This window comes from Notothenia rossii (genome assembly GCF_949606895.1).
Source record: "Notothenia rossii genome assembly, chromosome: 5".
Lineage (NCBI taxonomy): Eukaryota > Metazoa > Chordata > Actinopteri > Perciformes > Nototheniidae > Notothenia > Notothenia rossii.
Genome location: NC_136903.1, coordinates 88,190,519 through 88,202,295, shown reverse-complemented (window position 1 = coordinate 88,202,295; position 11,777 = coordinate 88,190,519). Strand labels below are relative to the sequence as shown.

Genomic DNA, 11,777 nt, shown 5'->3' with positions numbered 1-11,777 from the left:
TCATCAGAGGGTGTGTCGTAGATGAGTTACCTTAACACTCAGGTCATTAGAATATATTTATTATATCACATACACACTGGTGATGGAAGTAAAAAGATTATATTGTTGTAAAACTGCAAAAGTCTTAAAATGATTTGGCAGGATACACACTACTAGCAGAAAGACAGACAGCTAGTCATGGTACTAAGATTATCCTCTATGAAAACATGAATACATCAAAATCAGGGGTTACATTTATTGATTATGTAATTAGTAATACCACTTCTACGTTCGATTAATAAGATTTAAATCATACATCATTGATAAATACATAATCAAATCGTGGCTATCGGCTCACTCAATTAACATTTTACAATTATCCCCTAAGGTCCAAAATGAAAAGGAAAAAGGAAATGTAACTTCAGTTTATATCTTCCATGTTACCAAACTATATTTTACTCAAACGTGATTGGTCCAATGGTGACAGGATGGAGCTGATCTTGGTTTTCAACGGAGCGATATGTCCTTCTTCTACAGTGCTGTGAGGTGAGAGGGATATAATGATTAGACACATACAGTATGTATAAAGGTCCCCTATTATACTGTTTTTCATCAATATATTATAGCTCTCAGATATATACAAAACATGTCTCTGAAGTGTTTGGCTCCAAATACCAAACAGATTATTGCAGCATTACCCATAATACCCTCTGTTTCAGCCCTGTTTCCAAAGTGCTGATTCTCTGTCTGTAACTTTAGATGAAAATAAGGAGCCCCTGGTTAAAAAGAACACAATGGTGCTCTAGTTGGAGATTCAGGTGATAAGGGGGGGGGGGGGGGGGGTATGCATTCACAATTACCTTCACAAATGACACCAGCATCTTCGCTGTGAACACAGTTGTGGGATCCAATTCCCAAATGAACACAGTCCTTAAGTGATGGCTCGTTCCCTACACACTGAAGATCATCTAACAAAATGGGTCCAGTACCCGGTCCAAAATGTCGCCCTTGTTTTGCTTCTACAGCCCGGCCACAACCAAGCTGTCCACAAACCACCTGAGCATCGTTCAGATCCCAATTGTCGTCACACACTGTTCCCCACGTGCCGTTGTGAAAGATCTCCACTCTGCCGGAGCAGGAGTTGGTGGAGCCGACCAGCCTCACTGGAGGATTTGGTGGAGGTGGAGTTGTTATAGGTCCTGGTAAAAATGAAATCAAAATGTCAGTCAACCCATCCGGCAACTCAGGTTTCAATTGTTGAATGATTGAAAAAAATCGGACTCCTGATCATTTAATCATTGGGCTCTTTTACTTTGTTAACCAGTTTAGTCCTGAGCCTGTTTTTCAGGTCTCAGGCTCGAAAATGACATGATACCCTTGGATGATGGTAAGGTAGACTAAAAGCTTTAGGAATCCAAAGTACAACATATAATAAGTACCCTGTATCAAGATTGATGCAAAACAAGTGACATTTGATCTTTTTAGAGAGGTTTTGCAAAACAAACTCCACCTCTGAGGTGATTTGGGTGGAAACGGGGGTTTTACCGTTTCTCTGGAACGCATTGGTCAATTTTGCTGATTGACATCTCTTTCTGACCGTTAAAGCCAATAGAATCAAAGGGGAAACTCCCCACACACACATGGTCAAACAAAAAGGTGGGGGCTTCGCGCACGCAGTTTTGCTCCAGAGTGAAGCTGTCTCTAGCTCTGACATCTCAAAACCGAAAAGCAGGTTTATTTCTCATGGATCATCAGAAATCATTCAAAGTGACACAGACACATTGGATTAACCTATGGATTAACTTCAGCATCGTTTTTATCGTTTTAATGCCATTGAAGACCACTTTTGACCAGACTACAACAGAGGTGAGCCATGTTAGCGTTTCTAGCGAACTAGCTCCATATGTTTTGATGTGTGTTCTTGTTATTATCTCCGAGAGTTCGTATAATTGAGTGATAATGAAGGGTACCCCTCGATTCTGTGTCCCCTCACGATGTGAAACGATGGGTTGAGATGTGCAGCAAAGATAAATAATAAGGTTTTGTAAGTGAATTTCGGTGCAGTCATCTGTTAGCATTTTTCGCTCGTTGCTAATTCAAAGGCTCAGCGTTAGCATTGTGGGGTTTTTTGAAAAAAATGTTTAAATGATCAGTTAGATGAGTTTCTTCCCGTTACATGGATATAAAACATTCATAGTTTATTAAATGAACATGCCCTCAGCCACTGTTTCCTGCAAGATGTTGCAGGAGGCCCCCGGTACCGGGGTCTCTCGGGCTTAACAGGTTAAGAAAAACTGGTTTAAACATAAAGTAACACGTTCATTTTATATTTGCATATTGCATTGGAAGAGGATTCCCATTCTGTGTTGTACAGGTTATTATTATAAACTTGGGATTTAATTTAAAATGTGGCTTTTTTTACTATAAAAAAATCTCCATTGTGTGTTGGTTGGTGCTAGGGTTCAAAGTGCCTTCTATAGTTGTATATGAACATTACTATCTGTATGTGTTGACTGTATGCATTCACAATTACCTTCACAAATGACACCAGCATCTTCGCTGTGAGCACAGTTGTGGGATCCAATTCCCAAATGAACACAGTCCTTAAGTGATGGCTCGTTTCCTGAACACTGAAGCTCATCTAACAAAATGGGTCCAGTACCCGGTGCTTCTACAGCCTTGGTTGATTATTGTCCAATGGTTAGTCAACCCAAAAAAACGCTATGACATCACAAAGGGGCCAAAATCTGATCGGCTCATTTTCAGAAACGTTTTTATATAAATAGATCAGGACAAAAAGAGAGAGAATCTTTGTTCCTGAAACTTTCAGAGTGTCTTTACACAGAGGGGACACATGTTGATGTAGAAGAGACATGAAGAAGAGGGAACACATGTTGATGTAGAAGAGACATGAAGAAGAGGGGACACATGTTGATGTAGAAGAGACATGAAGAAGAGGGGACACATGTTGATGTAAAAGAGACATGAAGAAGAGGGGACACTTGTTGATGTAGAAGAGACATGAAGAAGAGGGGACACATGTTGATGTAGAAGAGACATGGAGAAGAGGGGACACATGTTGATGTAGAAGAGACATGAAGAAGAGGGGACACATGTTGATGTAGAAGAGACATGAAGAAGAGGGGACACATGTTGATGTAGAAGAGATATGGAGAAGAGGGGACACATGTTGATGTAGAAGAGACATGAAGAAGAGGGGACACATGTTGATGTAGAAGATACATGAAGAAGAGGGGACACATGTTGATGTAGAAGAGACATGGAGAAGAGGGGACACATGTTGATGTAGAAGATACATGAAGAAGAGGGGACACATGTTGATGTAAAAGAGACATGAAGAAGAGGGGACACATGTTGATGTAGAAGAGACATGAAGAAGAGGGGACACATGTTGATGTAGAAGAGACATGAAGAAGAGGGGACACATGTTGATGTAGAAGAGATATGGAGAAGAGGGGACACATGTTGATGTAGAAGAGACATGAAGAAGAGGGGACACATGTTGATGTAGAAGATACATGAAGAAGAGGGGACACATGTTGATGTAGAAGAGACATGGAGAAGAGGGGACACATGTTGATGTAGAAGATACATGAAGAAGAGGGGACACATGTTGATGTAAAAGAGACATGAAGAAGAGGGGACACATGTTGATGTAGAAGAGACATGAAGAAGAGGGGACACATGTTGATGTAGAAGAGACAAGGAGAAGAGGGGACACATGTTGATGTTGAAGAGACATGGAGAAGAGGGGACACATGTTGATGTTGAAGAGACATGAAGAAGATGGGATACATGTTGATGTAGAAGAGACATGAAGAAGAGGGGACACATGTTGATGTAGAAGAGACATGAAGAAGAGGGGACACATGTTGATGTTGAAGAGACATGGAGAAGAGGGGACACATGTTGATGTAGAAGAGACATGAAGAAGAGGGGACACCTGTTGATGTAGAAGAGACATGGAGAAGAGGGGACACATGTTGATGTAGAAGAGACATGAGGAAGAGGGGACACATGTTGATGTTGAAGAGACATGGAGAAGAGGGGACACATGTTGATGTAGAAGAGACATGAAGAATAGGGGACACATATTGATGTAGAAGAGACATGAAGAATAGGGGACACATATTGACGTAGAAGAGACATGGAGAAGAGGGGACACATGTTGATGTAGAAGAGACATGAAGAATAGGGGACACATGTTGATGTAGAAGAGACATGAAGAAGAGGGGACACAGGTTGATGTAGAAGAGACATGAAGAAGAAGAGGGGACACAGGTTGATGTAGAAGAGACATGAAGAAGAGGGGACACATGTTGATGTAGAAGAGACATGAAGAAGAGGGGACACAGGTTGATGTAGAAGAGACATGAAGAAGAGGGGACACAGGTTGATGTAGAAGAGACATGAAGAAGAGGGGACACATGTTGATGTAGAAGAGACATGAAGAAGAGGGGACACAGGTTGATGTAGAAGAGACATGAAGAAGAGGGGACACAGGTTGATGTAGAAGAGACATGAAGAAGAGGGGACACATGTTGATGTAGAAGAGACATGAAGAACAGGGGACACAGGTTTATGTATAAAAGACATGAAAAAGTGGATTTTTCATAATAGCTGACCTTTAAAAACCATTACAAATCTCTTTTGTGTGTCGGTTGGTGCTGGGGTTATGACCTGGCTCAAAAGGCCACAACAAAGAGGAGACACACCATATCCACATTTAACAAAAGATGTTTATTTAAGCAAAACATTCAAATCAACCAAATGAATTAAATGAATGAAGTGCAAAGCAAGTAAAGTATGAGGTGTGGATGTCAGTGGTATCAGTAGTGTAAATGCAGGGTGAGGATTGTATGGACATGTATGAGTGTGAGAGTGTTGAAGTGCACAAAGTGAAGCAATTGAAGAAACTCATAGCATGCTCAACAAAACCGGGGTGCCTGCAGGGAGAAGCAGAGCGAAGACAGAGAGGAGCAGAGGCTTTAAATAACTGCAGGGCACCAGACCCAGATGGCCTGAGTTACTGCAATCAAGGCAATCAAGGAGGCTGGATGCAGCACAGTCACACCCTCTCCAGATGAACCCACAAGGCAATTTGGTGGAGGTCGAGCAGCAGCTGGAGGTGGAGGAGGTGTAGTTGGTGGAGGTGGAGAAGGTGTAGTTGGTGGAGGTGTAGTTGGTGGAGGTGTAGTTGGAGGAGGTGTAGTTGGAGGAGGTGTAGTTGGTGGAGGTGTAGTTGGAGCAGGTGTAGTTGGAGGAGGTGTAGTTGTTATTGGTTCTGATGAAGTCAAAGAAAACATTTCTGTCAACACATATGGCAGCTCAGGTTGCAATTGTGCAATCCAAATCTCTTCGCTAGAACTTTACTTGATCATTAAATGATTTGGCTCTTTTACTTTGTTAAGAAAAAACAGGTTTAAACATCAAAGTAATACCTTCATTTTGTATTTGCATATTGCGATGGATGAGAATTCCCAGTTTGTATTGTACAAGTTAGGATCATAAACCTGTGTTTTTAATTTAAATTAGATTTTAAAGGTCCCCTATTTTACTGTTTTTCATCAATATATTATAGGTCTCAGTTATATACAGCACCTGTCTCTGATTGGCTGAAACACCAAACAGATCATTGCAGCATCCCATAATCCCCTCTGTTTCAGCCGTGTTTCAAAGTGCTGATTCTCTGTCTGTTACTTTAGATGAAAATAACGAGCCACTCCCCCCGCCCCTCTGAGAGAGATTTGGTTAAAAAGAACTAGGGATGCACCGAATATTCGGCCACCGAAAATTATCGGCCGAAAATTGTTAAAAAATATCACCAAATGTCAGAGAACAGGGTTACGTTGATCATACTCCGCATATTTGTCCGGGTGTTTCGATTTCAAGTGGTGGAGTAATCCCGAAGTGGTGAAAGTCTTTGCAATTACACCCCCTCGAGAAATGTCAGCTGAACAAGTTTTACAAATCGCAATCCGCGCCTCTTTCTCTGATATTTTTAAATATCTCCAAGCGGCAGACATGTTGGCTGTGAGCCAGCCGCGAGCATGGTGGCGCGCTGTGCTTGTCGCCGCGTTTTGATTACGTCATCACAACAACACGTTAGGTTACCAAACTTATAGGTGCATTTGTTGTTGTTGAAGGCCTGGCTGTTACAGTCTTTATTTACACTATTTTGTTGTAGGCCTACTGGCCTAGATGTTTATGCAGTTTGAAAGCACCTTGGCTTTGTTCTGAATGCACTTTGTTGTAGTTATCCTAGAGAAAAGAAAATGCTGAATAAATGTTTTATGGACCCATAATAGTGATTATTATTTAAGTTAAGTTTTGCCATAATCATGTCTTTTTCCATAATCAGGTAGCTCAACAACATTGGTAAAACATGTATACATATATATATATATATATATATATATATATATATATATATATATATATATATATATATATATATATATATATATATATATATATATATTTCTATTAATAATTTTCGGCCTTTCAGCATTCGGTTTTCGGCCAACTGTTTCCTATTTTCGGTATCGGTTTCGGCCAAGAATTACCCATTCGGTGCATCCCTAAAAAGAACTCAATGGTGCTCTAGCAGGAGTCTCTTTACACAGAGGGGACACATGTTTATGTATGAAAGACATGAACATGTGGATGTTGCTAAATAGGTGACCTTTAAAAACCATATAAAATCTCCATAGTGTGTCGGTTGGTGCTGGGGTTCAAAGTGCCTTCTATAGTTGCATATGAACATTACTATCTGTATGTGTTGACTGTGTGCATGCACATTTACCTTCACAAATTACACCAGCATCTTTGCTGTGATCACAGTTGTGGATTCCTATTCCACGATTAATACAGGCCTCAAGTGATGGCTCGTTCCCTGAGCACAGAAGATCATCTAACAAAATGGGTCCAGTACCCGGTCCAAAAATGCTTCCATTCTCCGCTTTTAAAGCCAGGCCACAACCCAGCTGTCGACAAACCACCTGAGTATCGTTCAGATCCCAAAGGTCGTCACACACTGTTCCCCACATGCTGTTGAGAAAGATCTCCACTCTGCCGGAGCAGGACTTGGTGGAGCCGACCAGCCTCACTGGAGGATTTGGTGGAGAAGGTGTAGTTGCTGCGGCAGTTCCTGGATAAAGTGGAAGAACAATATCCGTTAACCCACATTGCTACATGTGGTGGAAATTCCACACTTAATCACCTTCTGGTAAGAAAAGAACAAATATACAAGCTTAGACCAAAGTCGTGTTATTTAATTTAGAGTTATAGCAGGGGTGTCCAAACTCTTTTCACTGCGGGCCAAAATATTCGAAGGGCTTGGCCACTCACTAGAGGTCAGGTTTATAGCCTCATAAGTGAAGTTATAAGTTAGAAAAATCCATCAAATGTGTATAAATGATGCTTGATGATACACCAGCCTACATGACAGCTTTCCATAGGGTTTCATTTATTCTGTTAGCAGCTCATTCTTTAAAACAGAGGCCTTAGATTGCTTATCATAGGAGGAAATCGGAAGGGTATATTTCAAGGTTGTTATATAAATAAGTTATAACTTTTTTTTCTTATCAACTTAGATTCGTTAGAACATATTTTCAACTTGAATTGACTGAAATTAGGCTTTTAAGAAGTACAATACAAGGCCAGCTCAAGTTTAATTTGTGGGCCGCTTTCCATTATACTTTTTAAATTAGCTGAGGGCCGATTCAAAATGGCCCACGGGCCGTAGTTTGGACTCCCCTGAGTTATAGCATTTAACAGAATCAATCTTTTTCCAGCTGGAAGGACAGATAACCTGAACCACTGATGTGATAAGATCTGACCACGTTACACAGGAAAGCAATGACTGTATACAGGGAACAGACACAGGAAGAGGATTCATTCAGCATTACAGTCTTAAGAAAGCTGGGGTGGATCAAAGTCAAAAGTCAAAGTCCGCTTTATTGTCAAAATTACTACTTGTGTTATACATCCAGAAATCTCGAGATACCGTTTCCCACAGTCCCACAGTGTGACATATATACATAAAACCAAACAAAAAGGGCCAAGATAAACGGGGTATTCAATTAAAAATGTTAATAGTATATTTAAAATATAGTATAGTATTTAAAGTATAGTATATTAATTACAACCCTACCCTCCAAATGCCTGACAAAGATCAAGGCGACACCCTTCGGTCTGAGAACATGTTGTAGTTAGGAAACCTATTGAATTATTATAAATTCCCATCTTACTACTGAGGTTGGAATTACTTAGCAAAAGCCCAATTGTTCAATGTCATCTATTAGGTTGCACTGTGGGGCCTTGAAGGAAATCCAGCCCGGAATTAGTCAGCTGCCTCGTTGACTAGAGAATACAGCGATAACTTCTTATTATTCTCAAATAAATGAATATTTAGTCAGGAAGTCCTAAGTTGCAAACAGAATGGGCATTTTTTTAATCTGTTGTTCATTCACTCTGATGAGATTTAGAAAGCACAGACATCATTGTGTTTTTGAGTATGAGTATAAAGCAATATTGGCAAGAAGAAACCAATCACCATTATTTACAGGTTCGTTCTTAGTTACTAGCTGGAAAAACAAAAAAGCTATCAGAGATTTATTTACTACAGCTAAAAGGATAATAAACATTTGACAAAAATAAGACAAAAGAGAAGAAACTCAACTTATTGATTGTTGATATTCATTTGTCATCCTCTGCTGAGCCAAGGAGTTTTGTTTTTTGGTTTATTACCTTAGTTTTTACATAAAAAATGCATGGTTATTCTGAATAAAGACCAAAAGCTTGAAGAAAAAAGGCTTTGGTTTTTAGCTTTAATAAATGAACCTATAACTCAATTGTTTTGCCACTTGGAATTTGTTGTAATGCCAAAACAAGGAGCTAAAAGACTCTAGAAATGTTCCATGAACCTTGAGAGAAAGGAGAGGACTGGGTAATTCTCAGATGATCCTTTTGACTGTAAAGCAATTGATCCGTAAAGGAAAGATATTAAAAATACTTTACCTGTCCATCCTAAAAATGTCTGCATTAGCAGGACTAGCATCAAACCGGTCCTCATCCTCATCATGGACCACAACCTGAAGATAAGACCAACACTTTCTGAAAAGGACAAAAGAGATATTTGAACAAAGTGCATCAAACCTACTGGCTTCCTCAATCGTTGACTTTTATGCAAATTAATTCAGTAACCCAATCTTTCTATCACTCATAAATATTCAGGTCAGAAATCAGATGAGTTTAAAAAACGGTTGATTTTCAGAATCCTTACTTTCCTTCTTTGCGGTGGCTGTGATTATGATTTAAAAAGTCACTTTTAACCCTCAAAGTTTAGTTTAGATTAGTTTATTTGTTTATAGTGTCATGGACATTCCCCATTGATCAACTGTCACAAAAAACAGCAGCTTTAACCAACATTGCTAATTTCCAGCTGTTGTCCCCGGCCAGTTGATAATGGACGCCTTTTTAAAATCACAACACATCAACAGCATTAGTTATAAAGAAAGGATGAAAGACAAGTAGATAGAGGAGAAAGGATAACATTTGCCATTTGGGTTGTACAATGAAACATCCAAGGTAAACACTTTATACAAATAAGTACTGTTCTGCTATTAATCTCCACTGCCTCTATCATGCTAGTCATCATCATAGTCTTACCTTTTCCAGTTGAGACAGGCTTTCGTCCTCGGAGGATGACTGGTAGTGTCAGGTAAGAGAGCAGCTGTGAGCTCTTTGCTGCGTCCCTCGATTCCTTTAATAGTAGCCAGAAGCAAATCAGTTATGTAAAACAATGATGATGAAATCATGATCATTCTCTTAGAACACTAATTCGTCATGCAACCCTTACAAATTGGGCAGGGACAGGTTTGGGTGTGAATGGCAATGAGAATTAGATTGTGATTCATGGCTCTGGTTTTAATGTGCGTCTTTTGTGATCCAATGTGGCCACATTCTGGACCTTGTTTGCTCGACTGGACTAAACCTTCACCCTCTGTCTGGCTCAGACCTCTTCCTTTCCGACCACTTAGCCATCACCATGACCATCAACATTCCCACCCCACCACCAAAGCAAAAACGCAAAATCAACTTCCGTAAATTAAGCTGTGTTTCAGCTACCTCGCTCTCATCCTCCCTCTCTGAAAAAATATCAACCACTCCCTTTGTGGACCTCCATAGCCCCTCTGATCTCACTGACTACTACAAAAACATTCTGTCCTCCTGCCTTGACCAACTTGCACCCATAAAAACCAAAACAGTTTCCTTCACCCACTCTGCTCCCTGGTTCACCCCTGAACTCCGTCCGATGAAAACCCGTACCCGGCAACTTGAAAGACTCCGCAATAAAACAGGTCTCACAATTCATTCTCAAACCTACAAAGACCACCTACTGCAATATAAAGATGCCCTCTCCCATGCCCGCACCACCTACTACTCTCAGTTAATCCACTCTGGCTCCGGAAACCCAAAAACACTCTTCTCGACTGTGGCTGCGAGGGAGTGCGGTCGTCTTTCAACCAGAAGGTTGTGGGTTCGATCCCAGCCCATGCAGTCAACATGTCGACGTATCCTTGGGCAAGATACTTAACCCTGAGTTGCTCCCGATGGCATGGCCAACAGTTGAACAGCTGGATAAAGCGCTATATAAGTACAGTCCATTTACCATTCTCCACAATAAACAAACTCCTCAGCCCCCTGGACCACCACTCAGTCATTCACAGCTGACAAATGCAGCTCTTTTCTCACATTTTTTCAAAGCAAAATAGACAACATTTACAGCAGCTTAACCACTACCACACCAGCTCTCCCTCAAGACACCCGCCCCCCCTTATCCTGCCAACCCCTGTCCCAGTTCTCCCCTGTCTCCCCTACTGACCTCTCTGATCTCCTCACAGGAATGAAAACTGCCACCTGCACCCTGGACCCCATCCCCTCCAGCTTTGTTAAGGCCTGCCTTCCTACTCTACCTCCACTCATCACTGCAGCAATCAACTCCTCCCTGTCTTCTGGCGCCATCCCACCGTCCCTCAAAATAGCTGCTATCACCCCTATTCTGAAAAAACCCGGACTAAACCCTGACAACCCTAATAACTTCAGACCAATCTCGAACCTACCCTTTCTGTCAAAAGTTCTGGAACGCGCTATAGCGTCACAACTTAAGCATCAACTCTCTGCTAATAACCTCTATGAAACTTTTCAATCCGGATTCCGCTCAAACCACAGTCCCGTAACCGCACTCCTCAAAATTGCAAATGACCTTTTCCTCTCCTCCGATGCTGGTAACCTCCTCCTTGACCTCAGCGCTGCCTTCGACACCATCAATCACTCCATCCTCCTCACCCGTCTTGAAACCACCTCCAACATCACCGGCACTGCCCTCTCTTGGTTCATTTCATACCTCTCTGACAGAAACCAGTTCATTCTACATCCATAACTGCAAATCCCCCACCGCTCCTCTCCCCCAAGGTGTCCCTCAAGGTTCAGTTCTCGGCCCCCTCCTCTTCATCCTCTACCTGCTTCCCCTTGGTCACATTATCCGCCGTCATGGACTTCAATTCCACTGCTTTGCCGATGACATCCAGCTTCTCATCTCCACCAAGTCCATCTCCACTGCTACCCACTCCATCCTGACAAACTGCATCACTGAAATAAAATCCTGGCTCCAACTTAACTTCCTGAAACTCAACTGCGATAAATCTGAAATAATAATCATTGGACAAAAAAAGCTCACCACACCTATCCATAACTTCACCCTCAACATAGAC

At 41.3% G+C, this 11,777-nt stretch overlaps 1 protein-coding gene across 1 annotated transcript in view; it reads right to left on the bottom strand.

The window, feature by feature from the left end:
* Nucleotides 1-11,777, bottom strand: part of LOC307038920 (scavenger receptor cysteine-rich domain-containing protein DMBT1-like) — a gene marked incomplete at both ends in the record, with an annotated part of 41,494 nt that overhangs the window by 7,105 nt on the left and 22,612 nt on the right. Inside the window, 8 exons of the mRNA XM_079680593.1 lie at nucleotides 840-865; nucleotides 969-1,178; nucleotides 2,513-2,657; nucleotides 4,998-5,284; nucleotides 6,806-7,150; nucleotides 9,022-9,117; nucleotides 9,673-9,766; nucleotides 11,526-11,709. Of these exons, the coding sequence (XP_079536719.1) occupies nucleotides 840-865; nucleotides 969-1,178; nucleotides 2,513-2,657; nucleotides 4,998-5,284; nucleotides 6,806-7,150; nucleotides 9,022-9,117; nucleotides 9,673-9,766; nucleotides 11,526-11,709 (1,387 nt within the window). The remainder of the gene's footprint in view (nucleotides 1-839; nucleotides 866-968; nucleotides 1,179-2,512; nucleotides 2,658-4,997; nucleotides 5,285-6,805; nucleotides 7,151-9,021; nucleotides 9,118-9,672; nucleotides 9,767-11,525; nucleotides 11,710-11,777) is intronic.